The sequence below is a fragment of the Lingula anatina genome, chromosome 8 (genome assembly GCF_051362555.1).
Source record: "Lingula anatina isolate TDL-2025a chromosome 8, LinAna3.0, whole genome shotgun sequence".
Lineage (NCBI taxonomy): Eukaryota > Metazoa > Brachiopoda > Lingulata > Lingulida > Lingulidae > Lingula > Lingula anatina.
The window spans coordinates 3,391,344-3,418,429 of NC_141774.1; the positions used below are offsets into that span (position 1 = coordinate 3,391,344).

The 27,086-nt window shown below is 38.2% G+C and overlaps 2 protein-coding genes and 1 long non-coding RNA gene across 3 annotated transcripts; all 3 read right to left on the reverse strand.

Annotated features, from left to right (window-relative positions):
• Positions 1–29: 29 nt before the first annotated feature.
• LOC147760188 (uncharacterized) lies at positions 30–642 on the reverse strand. The gene is made up of 2 exons (XR_015330797.1): positions 480–642; positions 30–192 (listed from the first exon to the last, which is right to left on the reverse strand). It is a non-coding gene; the product is annotated as an uncharacterized LOC147760188 (long non-coding RNA).
• A 250-nt stretch (positions 643–892) lies between these two features.
• On the reverse strand, positions 893–2,226 carry LOC147760189 (uncharacterized). Its single transcript, XM_086994674.1, has 3 exons — positions 1,999–2,226; positions 1,436–1,601; positions 893–1,181 (listed from the first exon to the last, which is right to left on the reverse strand). Exons 1-3 carry the CDS (start codon positions 2,142–2,144, stop codon positions 918–920), a joined length of 576 nt encoding a protein of 191 aa, XP_086850800.1. The 5' UTR covers positions 2,145–2,226; the 3' UTR covers positions 893–917.
• Positions 2,227–2,366: 140 nt separating this feature from the next.
• On the reverse strand, positions 2,367–25,779 carry LOC106174103 (protein bark beetle-like). Its single transcript, XM_086994084.1, has 17 exons — positions 25,304–25,779; positions 24,363–24,581; positions 14,239–14,786; positions 13,795–13,978; positions 11,192–13,384; positions 8,024–10,030; positions 7,014–7,838; positions 6,402–6,605; positions 6,102–6,196; positions 5,826–5,948; positions 5,460–5,568; positions 5,045–5,226; positions 4,581–4,784; positions 4,108–4,209; positions 3,626–3,800; positions 3,083–3,199; positions 2,367–2,626 (listed from the first exon to the last, which is right to left on the reverse strand). The coding sequence occupies exons 1-17, from the start codon at positions 25,713–25,715 to the stop codon at positions 2,367–2,369; spliced, it is 7,959 nt and encodes a 2,652-aa protein (XP_086850210.1). The 5' UTR covers positions 25,716–25,779.
• Positions 25,780–27,086: the final 1,307 nt, after the last annotated feature.

Here is a 27,086-nt window from a genome sequence, read left to right on the forward strand (position 1 = left end):
GACTACAGTTAAACCGTTTTTGGTCGGTATTACTGCTTCCCACTTACCTGGGACGCTGCCGTAAAACTGTACTTCATGTTGAGGAGAGCGATATTAAGAGGCAAGCAGACGTCTTGTGAGATAGCCAAGCAGTGCACGCCAAGAGATGTACGTTCAGATACAAGATAATGATCTTCGTTGACTTCGGTGTATCTGAAAATTAAAGGAACGCACTAGTTTAAAACAGCATACAGATTACTTAAGAATAGTTGTACATGTACCGTATGTTGCAATTGAAAAATGGCCAACCTGTGATATTTCCTTAATGGGCAGGCATTGCTTGTAGCAAGTACGTTTTCCTTATTTGAAGTAATTACAATAATGGTTGCAAACAATGAAAGTAAAAAAAAAGCCATGACTTTTATTCAACAACCTACAACTTCGCCGTGTGCACATTACGTTGTCTACGTTAAAAAAGTGAATCACTGGACCATCCGCACCTGACCAATGCCTCATAACTGTTGTTCATATTGTAGTCAATGGTTGCATCCAGTCGGATCCCTATCTTCTGTGCTTTGGGAACAGTGGACTGTAGATGGAGCTGCAGTCCTGCTGTCACCACTATATTCATGTCAACTGACAGCTGCTTTCTTAATGCTGAGGTTGTCTATATACAAAGGTAAACGTTCGTCTTATACACTGCGATATACTTAAGGGAAAGGAAAACTTGCACAAAGCGAAGGGGGATGGAGTACAAAGCGAAGCTTTGGAGTACCATGTGTATACATGTATTCCAGAATAAATGTTTCGTGTGTATTATAAGAAGTAAGTACGTAGCCTTAATACAACACATGATATAATTAAATTCATTGTATTATTAGGTCGATGCATCGGTAACTTAAGTATTTACCGTTACGTTTTCCATATCATGATTTAGGTTAACGACAAGCTACAATGTTTGTAATAGCCACTGTATTCAAAACATGCAGGAACAACATGCAAGTTGGCAGCGCAGGTACCTCAAACATCGCCTTCTTTTTCAGTGATGTAAATATGCCATCAGTGGATATTTGGTTGTTCAGCCGTCTGTCGGGGTGGAAAGCTGTGTAGGGAGCAGACGTCAGCACTGTGTCTTTGTTTAAGTCCTGGATGGGGATACACTCCAGGAAAACGTAGCCCCCTTTCTCAAACCTTGAAATAACCTGAATAGAAATATGTATCTCTCGTGAAGCCCAGATTGGCGATTGGTATGCTAAACATGCAACTACATCTTCATATTTTTATTCTACAAAAGTCATGCAGAAAATGTGGAACAATTATGCATTATATAGTTTTAACGTTATATGCACAATATCCAAAACGGCTCATCTCCCCTTGTAACACAATGCTATAGTCTACATGTATGTGCTGCAGAGTCAAATGGTGATATGATATACCAGTCAAGTCATCAGTTTACCTGACCGAGAAAGGCGCCGGATGTACGTCCTGGAATAACGTCACCTACGACTGGTGGCGCCGTCTCTTGATTCACTGACTCACTAATGTGCAGGCTTCTGTCATTTTGTTCTCCGCCGTGACAGTACATTGTGTTAGATGTGGAGACAGGGGAGACAGCAATGGGACTAGAAAACACATTGAGTACGCCACATGTTATGCGCTTTTCTATATAAAAATATTAAGTGTCCTTTATATGCATGTGCGAACACATTAAAAATGTACAGTAAACTTTCCTATGGCATTGAATACATTTTTTCAAATTTAAATATGTTTTACGCCCCACTGTTGACCAATAATAAGCAAAAACTGAATTGTACCGTGTCAGTATTCATAGAAAAATCTCAGAATATTGCAAAAAGACGACAAAAATAAGAGTTGTCGTTACTAAAAATATTATGTACAGCTCGACCGGGACCGGAAATTAAATATGATGTACTACACATGATATAATGTGTCACGTTTTGACGTAACAAAGATGTAATGAGACAGAAAGTATACATTGTATACAAATATGTCATTCACCTAAAAGACATAGCCTGACTACACGTCTTCACTTTGGCGTGATACGTCACAGCCTCAGATTCTGTTACAATACCCTCTATGTCCTCGAGGAAGCCCTGGCTTTCCCCGCCGACTACCACATCACCAACGTTAATGTGTTTTGACATACTCTGTCGTAGCACAATGTACTGAGACGCCACAGGTCTTATGGTGACATTGTACCAATGTCCAAGACATTTAAAAACATGATCATCTAAAATGAGAAATGAGATATTTTTATCAGCTGTGGTTCACATATTCATCAAATAAAAACGTACGCTACTTCCTGTAGTGTAAGGTAAATAATTTATATAAGTAAACTTTGCATTCAGTTTTTCAACCATTTATATTTATCGTTTATCATTATTATTATTTGGGGAACAATTTGAAATCAGACCTCCTCGAGATTCACCTTTTAGCACGTGAACTAAGGAACCTCTAATGGCTGCGCCTTCCCACATGTAGGCAATTTTAAAGATGCGTTTCTCCGGCACGTGCTCTAGCGTCCTATCATCCATGAGGGAACGGACAGGAACTGTTTGGTTAAAGTTGGCATACTGGATGACATCTTCCAACGAGGCCCTTACAGCAGCAAAATATTGGTATGTTCCTGAACAAAACGATTGCCATAGCTGATAAAAACATATAATACTAGTATAGTGGTGTATACTGAATCATGCAAATGTTATAAGCCTATTAAAATACATTTAAAGGGGAGGATTAAATTAAAATCTCGCTTTAATGAAATGTACCATTGATGCTATTCATACATTGAAAATCACGACATACACTTTGTCCAAAAATGCATGTTTATATTTTATGCCGATTATTGGTTAAACGCCATTGAAATGCAACTTTTATAAAGCGTACTTTAGTAATATATTCAGGTTGTGCTATATTAATGCGTTAGAAATATCACTGAACCAGAGAGAACTACTACTGACATACATGTAAAGTCATAAGTTACGTCAAAAAAGTATTCGACATTGTACAATTAGCCAGAAGTATTTCCACACATTGTTTATTTGGTTGACAAATAGTGTTACATGTAGTATAATAAACTCACCTTTTTCTTGAGTTGCGTACACTTTATGCATGATTCCTCCAGCTTGCTTGCTGACAATGACAAAATCTCTAAACCTGGAATACTTGACCTTGTCTCTGGTCACAAGAATGGAGTGACCTATTAAAAATTATTCAGACAGATGGAAAAAAATCAGCATGCGTTTTAAATTTTAATTCAATTGCGTGCGAAAGTGAATATTGAAGCGTAACTGAAATAGGATCAGCATGCCCACTGGAATACCTGTATCTTTATGATGAACTGTGGGTTAACCTTTGGTACAGTAATACATTTGTAGTAAAAGGGATAAGACTTTTTATTAATTATATATAAAAGTTATCGATAACGTTGCTTTTATTTGTAATATTTGTCACATTCGTCACAAGTATTGCAGTAACATGACGCTATGTTCAACAAAATGTACTTACAGACTTGCAAACTTTTGATAGAACTCATAAAAGGCATATAATGAGATATCTCGTATTCCACTTTGCATCATATTTTAATAACTCATAAACATTACAGATATCATACATGAATGCTCACCTCTTTGTTCTGTATTTGATATAGGGCACACATAAAACTCTGCATTGCCAGGCTGAATGACCTTCACGTGTGCGTGCAATGTCGTATCTAGGGCTCGGTCGCCATGGTTATAGACTGGTCGCACTAGGCCATTTAGGCATTTCCTCATGTCCCATTGACGGCAGCTATATGAGATCTAACCGGTGTAATATGCAAGAAAACATATTTCCTAAGGTAATTTGCAGAATAATTAGACATAAAAACTTTAATATTCTACATTTATCGGTGAATGGTATGCGTTCAGTTATTAAATATGAAGAAACACATATGTATGTTATTATATAGTGCAGTCATCATTTGCTTACTTACAAGAAATGGCATTTACATATTTACACAAATACTTTACTGAAGGATTATAACGGCACCCATTAAACAGATTGCGGGTCCATTAATGGTTTATTGTTCTTATTATTTTTATTTACATTATAAATACTCTTACTCACATCGTCACTGAAACAGGCCTCCACGTCTCTACACCTGTGACAAAGCTCATCATTGGAATACCGTATGGTGGAGTTACACTGGCGGTAGTCACAGCCGATATACTGAATACATTAAATATACAGCATTATGTCAAAAACGAGATGATGGTGATTTAAGCCGTTATCGATTTTTTCACACGAAGTGTATATTTTCGGACATGATATTTGTGAATCACTTGGAATTGACATAGTATGGTAAAAGAAACAGCTGAAGTACAGTGATCATACAATCCATTTAAAATCTAACTAATATTGTATCAGATCTCAGTTTTGTTTAATCTGTTATTAATTTTACATTTGGCACCTAACTGGGACTTTCACACCCCACAAATTCATTTTCATACTATTCAAATCATGTGTAGCTTCTGCTTAAGGTAATAGCGTATATATTGTAATAACAAACGTATCATAAAAGCTTTCTTTAATCAACATACCTCAACTTGACTAGAACATCCCATGTGTGTGTCTACAGAGAAACAGTCGTGATAGAACCATGTTCCACACTGCTCTCTCCACGGCTGAGACTCGTGGCCTGGCAGACATCTTTGTTTGTGGTCACACCACCCACACCCGGGCTGTTCAGTGCAAGATCTACATGTGCTGTACACGGGGCAGTAGCTTACTGAACAGGCGCGGCCCTATGAACAAAAAGGGTCATGCAATTGAAAAACTGTTTGTCAGTGATAAGATATTACATGTTTTGATAAAGGCATTTTAAAATTAGTGCACAGTTATTTAGCCCATTTGTCTGCATCATAGTTTGGTCGTGGAAACAGGACCGAACATCTGATATTGTGCACAACAATTTTGCTTGATTCATTTATTCAGGATCTTCTTCTAATGAACTTCAATATACGTAACACCATCGAGACAACCTCGTATCCAATGAAGGATTTACCTGCCACCCAGGCTGACACTTGCACTGGTTCGGTCCCACACATGTCCCGTACTGTCCACACTTGTTCCTGTCTCTACAGTGGTACACAGAGCAGTCCTTTCCTTCCCAGCCACGGTTACAGTGACATCGTTTATCTTTACCACACCTCCCATTGTAGGTGCAGCCATTGGGACACTCGTTAACTATGGTACATATAGAAGGACAAAGCTGTATAACGATGGGGATAGGAATGAGGAGGTACTTTGTAAATACAATGAAAAATACAGTGGAAATTAGGGCATACTAAAATATAATAGCGTACTTCAAACGCAAGCAGCCAGCTTGAGCATACAAGTAGTTGGCCCCTTATGTACATTTGAAAATTAGGTTATGTTATTAGAATGTCATTTATGATAGTTTGTAGTAAAATTATTACCTGCGGACCGTTTACAAATATACGGAGAAAGACTGAAACAATCATCTTTGTAGATGTGTGCATTGCCGTCAATACTCGACAAATTGAACAGTGGGCATTTTCCGTCCTCCTGGAAACCGTTACAAGGATACATGTATGCGAGTAGATAAATCGAAAAATAAAAATATGTATAAACTATGCCATATAATCCAAATTCTCACTACCGTATGTTTATTCCATGTATGTATGTATTTGTTTTATAACATGTATGCTAACATGTCACATACTACACATTGATATTGTTAACCTCTTGTTCTGTCTGTATTTCATTTGTCATTGTCAATCTTTTCTATTCAAAACCGGATGGAAGAACACAAAATACCATACCTTATCCCACGTCTCTGTCCATATGCCAAAACTGCGCTCTCCCACCGCTAGTGACCGTAGTATACTGATTGCAAATGCTCGCTCAGACTTCGTAGCAAGATTGACCAACATACTGTATTGACTCTTGAACAAAGTAGTGGAAATATATGTAAGCAATCAATAACGTTATCTCACAAGATTCATCAAATATTTGCTACAGTGTATATCCCTCTCTGAATACAATATTTATCCTTGTTAGTAGACCAACGACTTAATGAATAAATGTCAATTGAATACCTCACAAGAAGCTCGAGCTTGAGTGAAGTTTTGTGCTCCCCCGACGTACAAGTAACACACCATCTTATTCTGCAGCCAACCAAGAGGACACGAATCTGGAACAGATAAATTCTGTATCATCAGCAATTCACCCAAACGATTTACCATGAAACCAATTGTTTTAGATTTACCAGATAGATACTGTACCTGGTTTATAAATATCCCTAGGGTAATTCACATATGGTTTATCAAATTACGTTCAAAACGAACTTCATTGAGTGTATTTTTGTATTCATTGTAGCCGAGAACCAAACCACCTACCAGAAGCTTCCTGTGGCTCACAACCGTCTCTGCCACACTCCTGTATTTCCGGATTCCAGACAAGATGGTTTGGGCACATCTGGGGAATAACGCCTCCTTCAGTGCAGCTGTAATACCGCCGACAAACTCTGGAGTCGGGAATGAACTGCCCTACGGGGCACTTTGTTATCTGACGGGGATAATCAGCAGGGAAAACGCTGGGCCCTGAAATATAACATAAAGAAATATCGTAAGATATTGCCAGTTGTAATGTTTTAATACAAAGAAAGGATAATCAGGCCTTTGGAACCTTAATCCTTTATGTAAATAATTTGGTGAATTTTATGCCAATCCATTTATCTGTTCAACACCAAAATATTGGTTGATTTGTTTTAATTTACTTGTTATTGTTATTATTATTATCATCAATAGATTTTTGTTATCCTAACAAAATATACCAAAAGTAATTCAAGAAATACAATGATGAAATCACATGAAACATTATTAATGTATCGGATCAACTTTTTCATTTAAAATAACCAATAGACATCATGATATAACAGAATAAAAATAAAAAAATGCAAATATGACTTGTTTCAGCTACAGGGGCGTCAGAGTTAAAAACATTCTCACCTGTTTGATAAGAAGACATGGAATTGATGATTGGGTGTATAGAGACCTCGGGGTATGGGAACCCCGTGCCCCTATCTCGTAGCCTCTGCTTGATCTGCGCATGCTCTGTCAGACCCCACCAGTTGGAAGACGCATTCACAGTTGAAGAGGCCCCTTCACTTGTCATCTCAAATATAAATGTAGGGTTTTGGAAGACGTTGTCGTGGAGAAACGATGAGCCACCAGCAACTATGGCTGCCATGTTGTTTGCATCTCTTGCAATATTGTAGTATATGATGTTGTCAGTGGTGACGTCACTCGTGTTTCTAGTGGCTGGAGTTGTCCACCACATCACATGTAAACCCGTGTTGTTGTAGATGTAGTTGTTTGTGACGGTTCCAGACACACCCTCCAGGTGGATGACATCACTGTACCCATCTCCCTGTCCGTGTTGTATCACATTCCCATCTATACTGCATTGCTGTGTATGAGGACCGTCCTCTACTTCTACCACCTGAATGCTCTCTTGCTGGGTTGTAAAGAGAATCTGGTTGCTCCAAACGTTCAACTTATTGTTTTGGAATACGCTGTGAGTCCTGGCGTGGATGCCACCCTGGTTCCCTTCCATGTAATTGTTTGCTAATGTAGCAATGGTGTCAGCGATATTAAGCCGAATAGCTGCTTTGGAATGTTCAGCTCGATGGGAAGTCGAAAGTCCATTTCTATGAAATATGTTTTTGTTGATGTTTATATCCAAATTACTCTGTCCAAATGTAGTTATGTTAATTCCACCCAGACCATTGTTAAAGAAAGTGTTTTCCTCGATGCCAAAGTTGCCATTTAACCCTAAAAAGCAAACCCAACAGTATGGATTATGAAACATGTAAAATATACACGTTTACTTGTATTTTTACATACTGTAAATTTTAAACTCTTTCCATAAGAACTCCTATTAATTGACAGTTTTGTATGAATGACAAATAACACAATGACATGCTACTAGTATGTATATGTGAGAATGTACATCTTACCTGTAGATGTGTCGTTGAAGATCTTGATACCAAAGACCATGCTTTGCAAACCATATGTGTCCCAGTTACTGGCCCTGCTATATAACCGGATGGTTACACTAGAACTGTTTATTGGAACATCTGAAGGAAGTGAATCGTTTGTCTGGTCAGCATAAAGAAGTCGCCTTGAGAGAAGAGGAGACGATCCCTTGAATATTTCCAGTTGAAAACGTTGCAGATTAAACTGTACAATTTGGATTGTGATATTCCGTCCAAGTTCAGAACGTATTGCACGCGTACAATTAAAATAATTTCCTCCGTGCTGTTTTCCGTGAGAATAATAAACCAAAGTTCTATTATTAACAATGAGCATTTTGGAAGTTCTTTCGCAAATATTATCGACCCCATAAACGTCACTAGGCCATCCCACAGATTCTTGTTTGACCCTAGTATTGAGTGGTACACTTCTCGGGGAAGCCACAACAGCATTTATCCCAACACCTCTGTTGTTAAGGAACTCGTTACGTTTAATGATGCTGGATTTCACTGCTGGTCCAATTAGTTCAATACCGTTCAACCTTGACTGGACCACTCGTGAGTTCTGTATGATGATACTGGGGCTGAAAGACTGCACAGTCGCGCCGTACATGTTCCCTTTGTAACCTGCATTTAAAACGTCTACAAAGACCAATTCCGAAGGGCTAGTACTGACGTCATCTGAAGCAAACACCAATCCTTGCCAATAAGAGCAATTAGCTGTTTGGTATTGACAGCCAAAGACAACCCTTTTTTTCTTTTCTCCCCTGGCAACTATCCGTCCCAGAACGAGGATCCCTTTGTCCCTTGCTGGCTTAATCCAAACACCAGGTTCAATGAAAACCTCAACGCCGGGCAAAATAGTCCAGTCTTCTTTTAGATAGAATGGAGAACCTGTTGCTTCTAATGTGATGGACTTGTTCAGCCACCCGCCAAGGACGTTTCTTTGTGGAAGTCCCTCTGTGACGTCAGGAGTGTACACCATCTCGTTCGATCTTGACACAAATGGAAGTATTCGCACTTCCGGTAGATACATGTCGTTGTGTGCATCATATATACGTTTTCTCACGCAGCCGGTATTTTCACATCCCCACGTGTTGTACCTGGCTTCAGTGGTGTCTGTCCATTTTGTAGAACGAGTCTTGACATATACCTCTGCCTCCAGGCCCGGGTTTTGAAGCGTGTTGTTTTGAATGTAGACATTTCCATAACCATCTAAAACGAGAGCAGCTGACATTGGGGGCTGTGATGGCTGACGTTCGTTGTTGCCGAATGAATAAGTGTTGTTAGCAATGATATTCCCTACCAGTCCAACGTTTGGGGTTTTGCTTAGGTCATAGGATGTTTTCTCCATATTCATGACGATGATATTTCTGTAATGGTTACCTAATATATCATTGTTCACGAATTGTATTGTCTTTTCGTATCCCCGATACAAGGTCATTGACCCAGAGCTGTACTCATTGTCTGTGATGTTATTCCCCGATACTGTCATATGTAGAGCACCACCGCTGATGTCAAGTACATGATGTCTGTTATCAGTGATTTCGTTGTTCAAGAACTGAATGTCCACATCTTTGGGGTTGTCTTCCCGGACACTGTACTGTAACAATGTGTTCCTGGTATTTCTGATCTTACATCCGTCAATGGTAAACTGTTCTCGATTTCCACGGTAATTGTGGATATAAACTCCATAGTCATTGGAATCTAAGGTTGTATTTTTGATTGAGATGGCGAAAGATGGTAACAATTCATTCACCAGTGGAACATTAGATACACTATATAACCTAACATCCACCAGTCTGTTGTTTCCTACTATGACTGAGTCTTTAATGTCAATACCTAACTGGCCAACATCGGGGTCTTCTGGATGTCTCCTGTCAGTCCATATTCCATTAGTGTAGCCTTGGTATGGGACATACACTGCTGTGGAGGACCCGCTGATTATAACATTGTTCAATGTTAGACTTGGTTTGTATGGTGGCAGGTCGTCTGAAAATTACAAATATCCTTTGATGATCACACCATAGATTATATCCCCTAAATATGTCATTATTTCGCCTTATATGCGTTCCTCAATCATTCTTTAATCTTATCAGCGTGTATCAATCTATCATATCGGCATTTTTATGTTGCTAGTCCAGGTAAATACAGAACACAACAAACCCACGAACAGCATTTTAACCCCAAAACTGGTGATTTGACGTCATCTTCAAAATGACCACACGCTTTTTGTTGACAAATAATGTTCATGTATATCATTACATTATATCATTACAGCCGGTTATATATTAAATTGTTTTAGCTTGATTGTTTACTAACATGCTATATAACATTCATATTTATGAATGAGAGTTGTTTATTTCTGTAAATATATAGGCCTTCGGTCTTATATTACAGTTGTTCTTACATTACATTTGAATTTTTTTGCACTATAGTTTAAATGCACTTATGTATTATTTCTTTTAGAAGTAATAATAATAAAAGAAATAATACATGAGTGCATTTAAACTATAGTGCAAAAAAATTCATATTTCACAACTATATGTCTACAGAAGTAGTAAGCTCTAGTCTTATTTTTTCTGCATTTATCAAAAATAAAGCAACGCTGCGTAACACATGAGTTTCTTTTGTGCCCATTAGTCTTATAAATAATCCATCTTACTCACATTTAAATTGCAAAAGTTCCCTAACCATTTGATCCTAAAATCTTGGAACAAAGGGCACATATTTATGAAATTCATTTAATGAAAGTTTATGGTTATCTCTTTGTCTACCTTAATGTTGGGTAATTCCTCATTTCCAGGCATTTTTGTCGAAGCAAACATTTCTCATGAATTCACGTTGCGAGCCATGCCGAAACAATTGCGCTCTTTTATGTATACCAAGATGCAAGCGATAGTAGGGTATATCTGTGCACTTCAAATATCTATTCAATATCGGAAAACTTAGTTCGTTATTTTTCTCTGTCAAGTATGTTCTATGAAAGAAACACGCTTTTTATTTCGGTTCACTTTCTGGAGTGTGCAAAACTGCAAATCAATATATGACAGATAAAAACAATTTATGAAACAATTACTGAGTTAGACGATGCGTTTGAGCCAACTATCATATCTAATTACAAGTTAACACCTATTAGTTTCTGGTGCTTACCTTTCACCGCCATAACTACTGCGTACATATATAAACTGCATCCAGTGCAGCTGTTTCTCCAACCCTTCAGGAACTGTAGTGTGTTAGTAGAGGTGGTGATAACGGAATCCGTCGAGTTCAGACCTACTGTCCAGTTTTTCACAGTATCTGTCAAAAGTAGCTCGAAGTCACGATAACCACCGTAGATGATAAAAACCCGTAGTCTGAGGTCTGACCTGGTTGTAAAGGTTCCGCATTGTGTACGCGCATACATGTAGTGATAAAATGGGATCATATCGCCTTCATTGGCCAGATATGATACACCACAGTCTTCTTTATAGGAAGTAAAGTACGGTGTCCTTGTCCAACTGTGTGGTCCTGATTGAAACAATACAGCATAAGAGTTTATGTCTTCCATTCGTGAATGCCTTAGAGTTGCGCTCAGTGTATATGTTTCAAAGGCGTTGGTATCGATGTCTGCCATCACCATGTTAGTCATATTTCGATCCAGTCCATCTACGTATACTTGTCGAATGCCTCCCCCAGAGGTAAGAATGGCCACGTTGTCAATGATATGTCGGTTGAAATCGACCTGCAAAGAAGGGCCTGTTCTGCTTGACCCGGACTCAAAGTATCCAGCAAACTGCATCACCGCATGTTGTATAGAGCTGGGACGAGCCGTCAGACCTAATCGTATACCGGTCCACGTGGACTCTCGTGAATACTTGGTGCACACAACTCTGAAGAACATAGTGCACCTATATCTTTGCATACCCGTAAAGCAGTCATTTTCAAAGTCCGTTTCAGTCCCAGCACAATTTATATTTAACCCCAGTTTATTCGTATCAGAAATCGAGCTCATGTGCCTAAGAGAAACATATCCAAGTCGCCTGCATTCTCCGTCCAACCATGTTGTCAACATCGGCCCTCTCAATGAAGAATCATAACAGACTGGCAATATATCTCCTCTTTCTTCTCCGTAAAGTAGTCCATAAAACGATACCGCGTCATATGATTGCGATGGTCCTCGAAGCAACGAAAATTTACCAAAATCTGTTTTAGATGTGACATTTTTCGTTGTAGCCAACTTCCCCTTGGCGGTAAAGATGCACTTCTTACTCTCTGTTCCACTGACATTAAGTCTTCCTTCAATGTACAGCCCCAAAGAATCTTCAAATTCTAAAACCACGCCTGGTTCTATGGTTAATGTGGCGTTGGCTGTCACGTTCAAGTCACGTGTCACCGTGTACGGCCTACCAGTGTCCATTAGAGTTAGGTCGGTGTCAATGCGGCCACCGAGTGTGTAGGGAGATGGTGCTGGATCCCCATCTATCGTTGCTGAGGACAAACTGGAGAGATCAGACGTGATATAGAACGGAGTGTATAGGAACTCGGTTCTCAGAGTGTAGCGCCTTGTATTATCCATAATCCCAGAGTAAACATCTTGCGGGTTTGATGTTCCCCAGTAATTGCGTGACACATCTAGTGTTCTAAAGACGGAATTCTCGTGCCATGTGGCCAGTTGATATTCGACCAACAAGTTTTCGAAAATATTGTCTGTGAATGTGAAACTACTCGGAGCATTTATCAAGGCCGTGATAGCACCAACCTCATGTCTTTTGTTTTCCGTTCTTACACTGTTGTTTCTAAATTTATTTCCAGTCATGAACAAACTGGAGGCAGAAACACAAAGAACACACTGGGACACGTCATTATCGGATAACGTGTTGTTGAGAAATTGGGTGTCCCAGCTGTAAGTATCTATTATAAAAGCTGCAGTCCCATTAGTTTTAGAAACCGAATTCTCATTCACTTGGACGGAACTGAGTCTGTTTGATCCACATCTATAACTCGACCCTAACTCCAGGGCAGTTTCACTTTGATTGTGGAAGACATTGCCGGACACTACGATGTCTGTTAGGGCACACTGTTTGGCTTGCGGTACTGATATACCAAATAAATTATCCATCAGGGTGTTGTTTTGAAAAATGAAGCTGATTTTATCTGATAATGTCCACACCGGGGTTGTGCCAACAGACAAAGCATAGTTAGAGGAGTTAATGAGTTCACTGTTCTTCACGGTAACATTCCTCTGGATGTGCTCAAAGTACACATGGTTGATGTTATTCACAAAGGTGCTGTCTTGAAGCACAATTGTACCGGAGCCCTTATACACGTGCAGACCTGTCTCTGAGGAATGTGCCACACGAGAGCCTGATATGCGAATTGGTTGCAGTTGATTCTCGATAAAAATTCCATATCCGGATGTTGTAACTTTGACGATATTCAATGATAAACCCCTCGAGTGACCTGAATAAGCTGTAAAAATACGAGTTTACGTACTAGTATATAACTTTACGTAACAATAGCATATTCTTATCAAACATTTTCATGGGATATTTAGCTGTATATGCTGACATTATGACAGGCATGACTCACTTAGTCATTATGAACTGAAAGTGAAAATGAATTCGATATACTGCGATATATGGAGATGCACCGAATTATTTTCTCTCACAAAATTAATATTTACTCACCGGCAACGGACTGAACTGTAAACATTCCTTGATATCGTTCGCTAGAGTCAATATTGAGTCTTGAAAATGACAGCAAGACTGACCCACCACTTGTGTAGAGAGGAGACGGCATGTTTACCTCGGTACCGTACATATACACTCTCTCCAGCCGCCGGGAGGACGAACTGTTTCCGTCAAATATATCCAGTATGTTACGATTTGTATGCCAACGTGTCCTTATATATAGTACACGCAACGCCAAAATATATCCTGGGTTTTGACTTCGAAACACCTATATGATGGAACACAAGAAATTGAAATACATGTAATATGAAACAACATCGCTAATGTAAGTATTATCATTTACACATGTACTTAAATAATTCAACGCTTGCTAAATGATAATTAAAGCAAAATGTCAAGATGTATGGCCAGAATCTTTTGTAAAAAGTTAATATTTTTCTACTCTGTTTTACAATGGGCCATGCATTGGACAAGCTAACCTTTACATATGACAAGTCACTGAGCTGCTAAGTTCCAGTAAGTACCTACCTGAGAACAGGAAGACCTTGACCCCAGATGAAGGTCAGTCGTGTCAAAGCTGACAATGAGCGGTTCTCCATCAGGAACGGTTGTTTCCGGCAGTTGGCACATCTTATACGAGGGCAGCGGGGAAGTTCTGTTGTAATATAAACCTGCTTTGTGGACATTAGATATCTGGACATTGTCCATTGCCAGGTCACCACCAAAGCTTCTGAAGGAAACCCCGTTGCCCATGCTATCCTCAATGCTACTATTCTTGATCGCCGCATGTCCAGTTATATCTCTGAGAAGAACACCATTACCGATGACATTTGTGATGTTCAGGTTATCAAGCACAGGTGGGCTTCCACTAATCGATATGGCTGCAGTATCATTTGAGTGTGTCCCGATGTTAGGAAGACCAGCGAATTCGATGTCGACATATTGGAGATCACTTAAACCTGACACGGAGGAGTTAGTCGCCAGCTCTATCCCAGACCAGTACTTGGCTGTTTCGTTGGCAATCCCACGATAACCAGAGTAACCTGAGCACTGCAGCCACACGTCTTGACTGTGAACTGAAAAATTCAACAACATAAAGGCTTGCATATTATGATCAACTTAGGGAAACGGTATGTGAACAGAACTCGATGTTATTGTTCACAGTTTATTTTGGTTACAGTTGACTGACTCATTTTACACATTTCTGAAAGTCGCTTAGCACTAGGAGAACGACAAAGACAAAAACATTGGAAGACCACAGAAGGACAGGCGGCATTGGTGGCAGCTATTTCAATTTGTGTTTTTACTCACGACAAATAGATGGTCTAGGAGGTGGAGAACTAGGACACAAGTGGAACGTCTTGATAATACTGTTTATTAACATATGGTATGCAGATCATTGCAAAAAAGATCAAAAGAACAAAGGGATGACTACACAACCCCAAAGACTACATCAGTAGCATTGTAGCGTATTGGGATCAAAGACAAGAGTGCAACAACAGTTTTGAAGAGCTACAATGTAGGTTCAAACTTTCTATGTAAAATATCAAAACCCAAAGCCCTTGCAAGATCGACTAAGACCACATCTTTTACCCGGAACTATTGAGGCTTGTGTGTACGAACTTAGATCTTGGCTCAGGTCCAACTACTTAGTCTTCAATGATGGTAAAACTAAATTGGCCCACTTCCACTCTGAGTTTTATTAAACCTTAAATGAATCAAATATAAATATATATAAAGTAGGAAACGATATCTCTGTGGTAAAGAAAGCAAACAATAAAACATATTCTCTGGTTAAATAATACAAAACAAAAAGCAATGTGTCCGTCAATGAGACTCTATGATCAAACCAAACATTAATTTTGGATATCTCAGTCCTGACAATTAATCTTTCATTCTTAATCAAATTTAACATTGTGGATGAATAAAAACACATTACACAGGTTTTAGACCTGGATATCGGACAACCGATCATATTTTTACACTAAAATCACTGATAAACAAGTACATGAAAAAAAAAACGCTTATATGCTTGTTTCATTGGTATACGCAAAGCTTTTGACACAGTATGGCATAAAGGACTTTTCCTGAAACTTCTCAAAACCGGAATTTGAGGCAGAGTATACAACATTATTAAATACATGTATGAAAACACAAGATGAGGTGTATCATTAGACAAAGGATATACTCAACCTTTTTTATCTAAAATTGGCATAAGACAAGGGGACAACCTTAGTCCCATATTGTTTAACATCGATCTTTATTGATGACATAAAAGCTGAACTTTACACTGTTAATTACAGCTCCAAAGTTGAGGAATTAAGTCATATACTGTATGCAGATGACTTGGTTTTGATTTCTAAAACAAAAGATGGCTTGCAAACCCTGTTGAATAAACTTGAGAGGTATTGTGAGAGATGGAAATTACGTGTAAACAAAGAGAAATCAAAAGTTATAGTTTTTCATAAATCTGGTAGAACTGAATCACTTAATTTTGTCATAAATGATAGACCAACTGAAATAGTTAAACAATATCAATACTTAGGGGTAATATTTACTAACACGGGATCACTAAAGAAAACCTTGGGAAATCTAAAACAAAAAGCTCTCAAAGCAATCTTAGACTTAAAAGGAACACTAGCATCAAATGAAATATCCTTTCCACTTCTTACAATGTCACTCTTTGACAAAATGATTAAGCCCATACTACTTTATGGGTGCGAAGTCTGGGGACAAGAAATATTATCACAAAAAAGATGACTTTGGAAAAAATAAATAAAATGCCTTTCGAGCAAGTACACTTGAAATTTTGTAAATGGGCATTAGGAAATCTGCCAGCAATAATGCCTGCCGAGCAGAACTGGATCGCCTCCCAATATATTTGGACATAGTAAAATTAGTCTCAAAATACAGTGCTAGACTCCAAGAAGTCCCAGATAACAGAATTGTTAAACAAGCATATAACAGGGAAAAAAATAGAAAATGGAAGTAACTGGTATCAGACAATGTCAAATATTAAAATTTGTTGGGAACTTAATACAAACAGACATACTTGCCAAATCCACAACTACCCAGATCTTGAAATAGAAATAATTAATGAAATAAAACGAAAATTTTGGTAAGAAATCCATAGAAATACCAACAAACTCCGCACCTACAGCATTAAGAAATCCTATGAAGCTGAGCCATTTTTGGAATTAAAAGTCTCTTTTACATATAAAAAAATTCTAGCCCAAATGAGGGTCAGTGACCACGAGTTAGAAATTGAAAGAGGCAGATATACCCACCCCAAAACAAAAATTGAAGATAGAAAGTGTCCTCACTGTAATGCAGTGGAAGATGAAGTTCACTTTTTTCTTGAGTGTACTACTTATAAACTAGATAGAGAAATATTATTTGCTGCCTTACCAGAGGTAAATGTGCAGGGTCTAGCAGACGATACACTACCCGCCCTTTTAAATGTGTCAAATGAGAGAGGTGTGTTCGCACTTGTAAAGTTTATAAACAGTGCTCTCAGAAAACGGAAGCTAGTAATAATTTTGTTTCCGTTGTACAACGTTTTAAAAACGTTTGAAATGTTTTAATCCCTATCCTGTGAATAGAAAGGGGCGGATAAACAATGGAGAGCCGTCTAAATCCCTTCAAAATTCGAACGCAAAAACAATAGTTTAGACGTAATAACACAATACCTTAGGCAAGTGAACCCCATGACGCCGGTTTATGTGGTCCAGCGCGAGCGCGACATTTCCGCTGTAACTAGGTGTTATTAACAGCAGGATACATCAGCCAGAAGGTCCCCATTATTTGTTGCGGCGATTGGATTATAGCTTTAAGAGGCTAGAACCCATGCTAACGCGTGCCACGCGTAGCGAACTGTCCTCTCGTTCACTAATTTGGCACGCGCAGCTGATTATGTTTTTCGTGTTGCCAACAAACTGCTAGTGAAATTTGTTATCAGTTACTTCATTCAATGTGAATTTTTCCGCAGTCAAAAACTGAACTATTGTTTGTTTGATTAACATGCATGAGCGTCAGCACCAACCTGTCTCAAAAAAATCTTATTGCATTAATTTATAAATGTATCATTAATTATAAATATACTGCATTCAAGTATATAAATGTATGAGGAATAAGGAAAGAATGTGTTACTAATACTATACTTATATTATTATATTGAAATTAAATGAGGTGCATTGACAGAGGCGCAAGGACAATCTAAATCCAACAGAGGGAAGTCTGACTGTGTGATAACACAATTTATGAAAGTACGGTCAATTAACAGTGTAAATCATCAGTTAAAGAGGAGGGGTCTTACTATAGCTTGATATCTATTGTTAAACGCGACTGTTATTATCTCTCGAACAAGCTTAAACAAAAATCTTCTATTCAACTCGCTTAGACCTAGGGCGTAATGCTACTATCATCCGATTAAACACCTACACTGAACCCTCTACCTGAACCTGAAGTCCCCCTAGCTGAAACAAAGGCTTCGTTCACATGCAATGTCTATTTTCTATTTTCTATTTTCTATTTTCGGTATGTCTTATGATCACGGTCTGTGCACTGAATATCCCGCGGCGTAATTACTGGCAGCGCGAGCCAGTTACTATAAGTTACTATAAGTAACTGGCTCGCGCTGCCAGTAATTACGCGGCGGGATATTCAGTGCACAGACCGTGATCATAAGACATACCGAAAATAGAAAATAGAAAATAGACATTGCATGTGAACGAAGCCAAATACTGCCACTTGAACCTGTCCTTTTTTAATGGTCAAATGATTTGTGATTTCATTGAACGTCTTTGATAGAAAGCTTTTAAGTGACATTAACCGAACCGTGTGCTGATTATTGATTAAAGCGTAAGCGTATTCATCATGATCTATTTTGTAAACAACACTTGTCTAGACTGTGCTTGAATTGATCATCGTCACTGTTTGGCTACTCTCACTGTAATGCGTGCTGAATGACAGACAACTTATAAATATCACCTGTGTTACTGTGTAAATGACTACATTTAGTTAAATTATAACGATGTCGGCGATTTAATCCATCAAACATATTTATATTACCTGTAGTTCTTTTAAAACCAGTGTCAGGTTAACACCAAATCAAAGCAAGGAAGTACAACTGATGTAACTCCTTGATCAAAGCAAGCCTTGCTGACTGGTTTTGTTTAAATTGTCGTAAAATAAGTACATGTAAAGCTAAATAAAGCCTGTTTCAAGTTCACAGTGTTTATCCTAGCTACATGTATAAAACTGCATGAAGAATATAACAAGACTGCGTAGCGAATTAACTTTCACAATGCTCTGTGCTTCAGGTTTCCCTAGAGTCCCGTGTAATACAATAACACCGAAGAGTATAGCCTGGGAGTAATATAAATATGAGGCCGTGTATGAAAGATTGTACAAATTGAAATTTCTAGAATTTAAACATGCTAGGTTCGTGCACATCACTTACAGGGTTGCTACTTAATATGGAATATTTTTTATTCATTGTTATTTTTGAGTGCTGATTAAATTTTTGGCTTGAGTCATTAAAAACGCATGTCACTGAGTGATAATAACATCCAGTCTTCTGTTGTGAGATATTTTGGACAATAATATCAAATTTGACATAAGATGCCATTCAAAAGAAAGGAACACCCCCAGAAAACCATATCACCAGTTTGATGTCAACTAACCAGTTTGATATAAACTTTAAGATAAGATATTAAAGAAAATGATAGCCTCCGGACAGTGATATGTTACACAGTCAAAGGACTCACTACAGTAAATCATGAAAAGTCAGTAATTGCGGGTATGACCTCCAGCAGCCGCCTGCAACGCCCTCATCCTACATGGCATACCCTGTGACACGTTTTTTAGAGTTTGAGTGGGGATATCATTCAACGCAGTGATATTTGCCTGTCGCAGTTCATCACAATTTACCGGCCGAGGACCATAGCTATTAATTCTGTGATTTATTTCCGCCCACAGATTTTCAATTGGGTTCATATCTGGAGAGTTTACAGGCCAGTGCAGTTGCTGAACCCATTGGTTTTGAAAAAGAACAGTGAATCTGCGGCCTCGATGTGGGGTTGCGCAGTCGTCTTGGTACACAAAGTTGTTCCTGAAGATGACTCTTACCAATCGAAGCATTGTTTGCTGTAGAATGTCTCTGTAGAAATCCTGGATGAGGTTGCCTCCTAGAAAAACCAACTGGTTCTGGGCACCGACATGAAATGCTCCCCAAACAGAGACGTTACCATCCCCTGCTTGCACCCTATGCAGTACACAATCATTGTTTTATGCCCCTCGTACACGTCGGTGTACACGGATTCGACGATCAACCCTAAAAAATCCATAGCTGGCCTCATCACTGAAAACGACGTGATTCCAGTGTTTTGGCTGCAAACGCACGTGGTCCCCAGCCCATTGCAAACGTTGCTGTATATTGCCTGCTGTTAACAGTGGTTTCCCTCTTGGCCTTCGTGCAAAATAATCGGCTTGCAGAAATCTCTTGTTCACGTGGGACCTTGAAACGGGCGTTTGAATGACATTCTGCCTCTCTTTTCTGAGGACACTGGTTGTCTTTGTACGATCAGTACGGCGTCTTCTAAGGAGAAGGCGATCCTGTCTTCTTGGTGTGATACGCGGACACCCTGGTCAAGGTATTGGAGTAGGTGTCCTGTTGCAGCGTTTCTTTGGAGGACTTCACAAACGGTTCCTGATAAATGTCGAATTACCTGGCAATGGCTGTCCGTTTCTGGCCATTTTCACTGAGAGCAAGAATCCCATAGTAAGCTGCGTTGCTTAGCTGTCGATCCATATCTTCACTAAGGTACCTGTCAAGTTTCAGAGCGATCCCTTTGTTGCTTCTCTAAACACACTCCAAAGATTGACCAACCCATGCGTTTTTATACAAGGGCAGAAATTGCCGAAAAGACCAACCCTCACATTTCTGACCACAGAACATGCAACTGCATGCATCAATTGTTTCGAGAGTTGTGTGGTAATTAGGTAACACACCTGGCTACATATGGAGTGACACCTCAGCTTTGGATATTTAAAGTAGTTAGAGAGAAATTAAATATTTTGTAGAAAATTTTCTCGCCAAAAAATAATATTCCATATTAAGTGGTAACCCTGAAGGTCATCTCAACGCCTTGTCTGATCCACCTGAAAGAAATATAGTGAACATGAGGCAATCTAACACGTTTACATGTACATGTGGGCGAAGGGGTATACTTCAATATTGACTATAAACAATATCAACAGCGATTCAAGACAAGACTGTCTTTCACACGTTTAAACACGAACACACAAAGGTCGCGTCGCGATATCTAACTCTCTCCTTCGAACAAGCAAAGGGCTGACCCGAAGTAAGCTTTCTAAACTAATTTCCTTTTGATTGTATATTGTAATTACTCCACTTGCTCGCCTCCATTGTCTTGTAAAGTGACAAAGAATGTGTTGTTTTCACACTCGAGTTGATAGGACTTTACATAACTCCTTTTCCTTGTTGCATAATGTCTTTATCAAGGTTATAATCAGTGTGAAAAGGGTGTCTTGCCTCACTTAAAAAGGGAGTTGTTCTTCATACTGGTTGTTGCTTAACTTATGCTAACCTACTTTGTACAAATAGGGTTCCAATAAATCGACAAAAGTATGACATTTATGAACATTGTGTATCAAACATTTTGATACGATTTAAATAAATGGACAAGAAGGATTACGGTATGAGTTACTGTTTACCTTTGGCGTTAACTTCGCCCTGCTATATAAATGAACACATGTTGCATAATGTAACAAAAATGTGTTATAGTGTTTTTATGACATGTGCTTTACATATTTGATAGTGAAACACTCCTCGGCTTTAATGAATCACCTGACGTGAACTATGTCTCCCCCTCCCATGCCTCTCGAAAAAACTGATTCTTTTAATTTCGAAATGAAATGTTTTTAAGACAAAGAAGTTCATTAACCCTTTTACGACTCAGCCATTGTACAGCATGTTGTAATCGATATTTAAAAAAGTTAATTATTGTACTCCGCTTTTCAATGCTTATCCTGGTGCTTTCATCGGGGATACCTCAGGTTGTGAAGTACGGTTACGTCGCTAACCTAAATCCATATGTTACTGGAATATATTTAAGTACACGTGAAGCTTTGTAAAGTCCCTATTGTCACACATCATAGATACTGAATTTTGTCTTGAATGAAAAAATACCCTCAACTTATCGTTTTGTGCTTAAACCTTCCATAACTTGGATCGAGGTTTGCTATACAGTGTATTGTAGCTACTATGACATTCCTCAGCATCTAAATGATAAACGAGGATGTCTACCTGTAAAAGCAGCAGCGGCAGTTTAAATGGTCGCTATCTCGGTTCTTTTTTTTTTTTTTTTTTTTTTTTTTTTTGACAGCAACATAGAAAGTGTTTAGGGAGAAAGTCACACAAAGACCGACGTTGTTTTGTCTTCGCATTTCTTCTCCTTTTATACTGCAATTTAACTAAACAATTATAGGCAATTAACGTTCAAATCCACATAAGATAAGAAATTAGTATAAAAGCGATGAGAATTGATACCTTTGGGAGAGAAAAGAAGAGGGGAGAGGAGATTGGGAAAGACGGAGCAGACGTGTTTTCAAGAAGTTAGGAGTTGGAGACTTAGACACGTCAACGAATAAATCGTTTAACTGGTCATTATGTGGACTTGGGTTTTCTTTGTGCTACCTAATGTAAATCTGACATGAAGCGTGGAATCTTTAGATTGCATTATCCACTAAGTTAGTCGAAATCAAGATTTCCTATTTCATACTCACACTTGAATTAAGCATCCTAATTTTTTTTAAGTTTACGACATTCACTCCATATATAAAGAAAAGTTCATTACATGTCATCTAGAAATGACAAGTGTTGGATGTCATCTATAAAATCTATATCACTGCCACCTGAAAAATATACTTCATTAAATAAGAGATTTCAACTGTCAGTAAAGCACACATGGTACCATTGATTTGTAATGGTAAGGGGTATATGGCAGCCACATTGGATTTTTCTCTAATGAAAAAGGCCTAATCATATTCTTTACAGGTATTAAAATGTGGGAAATATTTAAGAGAATTTATATTTCTTGGAATATTGCTTTTACCGTGGTTGAAATAATTTCTAGATTATAGAACATGTGCCTCAGTTGTGAAAATTGGTAATATAATGGCAGCCATCTTGGATAAAGAAGCCATATTGAAAAAAATATGGTCTTAGCTTTACCTTTAAAAATAAACAATTGTCCTTTACCAATAAATTGCAAAGGAAACATGAAATATACTTCATTGAAGAAGATATTTGATCTTGCAAATAAGGTGCATGCTGTGCGCACTTTTGGGCCATAAAGGTCGGGGTGCATGGTGGCCATGTTGGATTTTTTCCTAATCATAAAGCTTCATACTGTACAGAGAGAGGAAGTACAGGTCATACTGTACATAATTAATATTTGATGGTGTATTGCTTCTATCATGATTGAAAGTAATTCTAGATTAAATAAAACATGGCTTAACTGCAAAAATTGGCAAATTTTTGGCCGCCATCTTGAATAAAGCAGCCATCTTGGGTCAAGACACCATCTCAAATTTACCTTTAAAATTTAAAACAATTGTCCTTTACCTGCATATTGTAAAATAAAAATAAAATACACTTCATTTAATAAGGTATTTCAACTTTCAAAAAGATATTCGTTATGCTTCTGACTCATAATGGTGAGGGGTGTGTGGCGGCCATATTGGATTTTTCTCTTAATCAAAAAGCTTCCATAGTGCATGCAGACAACAGAAATGTGTGAAATATTATAGAAAAGCTATATGTGATGACAGTTTGCTTATATCACGATTAAAAGAAATTCTAGATTGAAGAAAACATGACTTAATTGCAAAAATTTGTGAAATATTGTCCGCCATCTTGGATGAAGCGGCCATTTTGAATCCAGTTGTCAAATTATTGCTACAGATCACAAGTAAGTACATAATTCCACAATAAATACACAATGAAAGTATTATACACTTCAGCAAAGAAGTAATATTAATCACTTTTCATAACTGATGCTAATTCTATGTATTCACCATGGATGGCGGCCATATTGGATTTTTGGTCACTTTCGCAATTGAGCCCATTTGTCCAATAAGCAGATTCATAAATCCCAGGTATCAGGCTTTTCAACGATGTGTTCGAAAATTTTATATCATTAATTTTTTACTGCCCTTTTTTGAAGGCTTTTGGAGTTTGGCTCCCCTACTATAGCAAATATCTTCAAAATGAGGTTGTTCTTAGCAACTTTCCACTGTATGGTGATTTTATTCACCGGTTAGCTACCTGCCTGTTTATACGCTCTTTATACAATGCATATATATCCACCGTTTAGCAAAAGGCCGTATAGGGCATTTACATACCGTATATAGAGTTATCCGACGTATAGTGTTATACGGCTTTCATACAACCCAACCCCATTATTAAGTTTAATTTTTTCGTAAAAGATCACTCTGAAATTCACCAAACAAAGAAACATTCCTGACATTGGCCTTAGGCTATTACAAAAGATTACACAATTGCAATATCATGGTTCTCAAAAGTAGTAAATACATGAATAAAGATAACAGGTCAGTAAGATACTTACAACATTTGTGTACACGGACCCCATCGTGAGGACAGTCCCAGAGGGAGCTCTCATGTCCATTGCATCTCACGTTGTTCAGAAGAATACTTCCAGTGCCACTGCCTTTGTTATATACTTTGGTACACGTTTTATATCCCAACATCCTGGCAACAACTCTGTTGTTATTGTTGTAGTAGTAGGAGCTACCCCAGCCATTCTGACAAACGGTGCCAAAACTACCTTAAAGGAGAAAATAACACCTTCTCTTTAACAAACATTTGTGGAAAATGAATATTCGGTCTAGTAGGAGGTTCGGTTCAGATGAGCGCTAACATTTCAAAACGATTCTAGAATAACGCCTGTATGTGGTCGTGGGGGGGGGGGGGACTCTTGCATTTATAACTGATATATTTGAATATGTGAGAAGGAGTAGTAATTTGCCATGGACCCCTACCCCCTAAGCTCCTACGATAATAAGCCAAATAATGATTAAATGTACTCTTTATGTGGTTTACCAGTCAATATCAATATTCGACGGGAATAAGCTGTCCCCTACTCACGAAACACTACTGGGCCCGTATAGAACCTGCACTTGTACCCGACGTATAACATAAATTCAATTTTTATTTTTTTTATATAGTTCTAAATAACTGGGCAGCAGAAATTATTGTTGTAATAGTTTGCAAGGTCTGAATTGGGAAATATTTATTGCCTTGCAGGAAATGTAGACACAGAAAATATTTTATTTTAGGAAACTGTACATGTACATGTACAGTTTTTCTATAAGATTTCATTCCCCCAACTTCGAGGTAAGAGTTTTGTACCGTCATTTCGTAACAATGAACACTTGAGTTGTAACAGATAATCAACATTTTATTCTAATAGATAACTTACAAAAATAAAAAGAGAAAAAAGAAAAATAAACTCTTCAAAAACACAAAGACATTCTACACTGCAGATACCTTGGTATAAAAGTTCTAGGCGTCCATGATGATTTTCCGTGAAGTCCCCGGCCAATCGGGCACCATCGAACCAAATAGGTGGCTGCTCATCATCTCTTTCAACGTTGGGTGGGTCTGCAGCCGTGAAAAGGATACGTTTGTCGGGTTGTCCCACTGCCAAAAGCCGTCCCTCAACGCGCACACCGACAGCCGGGCCGAATTTAACGGTAACGCCAGGTTCTACCTTCAGCGTTACCCCTGGCGGCACTGTGATGGAAATGTTGACGTGGAACGGTTGATATGATAAACGTAACGTCAGATCCGCGGTAGGCGAGGTGTCTATGACAGTATAGGCATTCGAAAGCGCCGAAAGAGTCCCGAAAATTATGAAAAAGACGGAGAGTAATTTCCCTCCAACTCCGGTCGATTCCATCTCTCACCTTCGAGTGAGGTTATTTAATCATGCATATTGTTTATGGTTAAGGGTATAATTCCAATGAAAAACATATCTCATCAACAAGGAAACAATATCAACACTTCCGTCTTGTTCAAACGTTGGCTGACTTGCAAATATTTAGTCAAATTTGAAACGAAACACCACAGGAGACTAGTTTAAAAATAGCATTATAAGCGCTGTTTTTTCCTAATGCAAAAAGGAAAAAAATGTTCTCTTTCGATCAATTTAGTTGTTTTCTTCCAACCAAATGTTTATACTTTGCCATAGCAACCTTTATGTGTTTACAAATATGCACAAAATGCCAACTTCCTTCTTGTTGTGCTACTGGTATGTGTATGAATCATTTTAATTTCAATCATCAACTCACGCCGCATAGACTTTTCTTGGCCACCATTCTCGCCAGATCTGAATCTCCAGATTTCTTCCTTTGGGGGTACCTTAAGGAAAAAATAATGTTTAAAAGCATCAAATTCGAGGCACTTTGAAGACCAAAGTAAGGAACAGTCCGGCTGGCATGATTACAAGAGCCATTGCCAATGTTCGCCCATACGCGTGGCCGCCGTTATTCAGCAGCAGCGAGGAGCATGGATAGAGCACATTATTAATTATTGAAATTTGGCTACTTTAAAGGTTTCCAATTTCCGCAGAATGTGGAAGGATAAAATTATCATTTATATGGAACAACTTGGCGAAAGAAAGCTGGGAATATCTTAATTAAATGTACGTCTAAATAGGATCTAAGATGGAAAGTAATATAGGTAGCTTTTATGGACTACTCTGTGTACGTCTGTTTTGCGTTTCCAATGGCGACGTACTCATATAACGGCAGCAAAGCAACCAGGAAGGTTAAAAGTTATCACAGATATATGTGAACGCTTGAGAAAGCGGGAGGAATGGAATGGCACCGGCTGAAACGCGACTTAGGGACCGATCATTACTTAAGTTGGAAGGGGAAAGTGGAGGGGGAAAAAGGGTGTCTGAAATTTTTCAAGTAAATATTAAGGAGGTCTTGAAAATTGAAAATGACAAATAAGGGGTTATTGAGAAAAGTTATTTTTTTTGTGACATGCCGTATAGGCCATAGTGAAAAATACAATTTTTTTCACGCGTAATTTTTTATTACAATAATAATAATAATCTTTATTGAGCACTAAAAAGTGTACATGTTACATTTTACAGGTTCTTTACTCATAACAAGTTTATAACAGCTATACAAATCTATACAAATACTTATGGAATGATTACTGGGAAGCAGCACAGAATAAAAGGATCATTGCTATTGACGGATGTACCGTTTTTTTTTCAAACTTTCATATTATATATATATATATATATATATATATATAT

Bases quoted from the DNA above. Each gene is read 5' to 3' on its own strand.
- LOC106174103 (XM_086994084.1), bottom strand. From the start codon at position 25,715: ATGGAATCGACCGGAGTTGGAGGGAAATTACTCTCCGTCTTTTTCATA. The intron at 24,582-25,303 runs GTATCTGCAGTG...TTCTCCTTTAAG, and splicing joins CCTAGAACTTTTATACCAAG to GTAGTTTTGGCACCGTTTGT. The intron at 3,801-4,107 runs GTGAGTAAGAGT...TACACCGGTTAG, and splicing joins AGGCCTGTTTCAGTGACGAT to ATCTCATATAGCTGCCGTCA.
- LOC147760189 (XM_086994674.1), bottom strand. From the start codon at position 2,144: ATGTCAAAACACATTAACGTTGGTGATGTGGTAGTCGGCGGGGAAAGC. The intron at 1,602-1,998 runs GTGAATGACATA...TGTGTTTTCTAG, and splicing joins AGTCAGGCTATGTCTTTTAG to TCCCATTGCTGTCTCCCCTG. The intron at 1,182-1,435 runs GTAAACTGATGA...ATTTCTATTCAG, and splicing joins CCGGCGCCTTTCTCGGTCAG to GTTATTTCAAGGTTTGAGAA.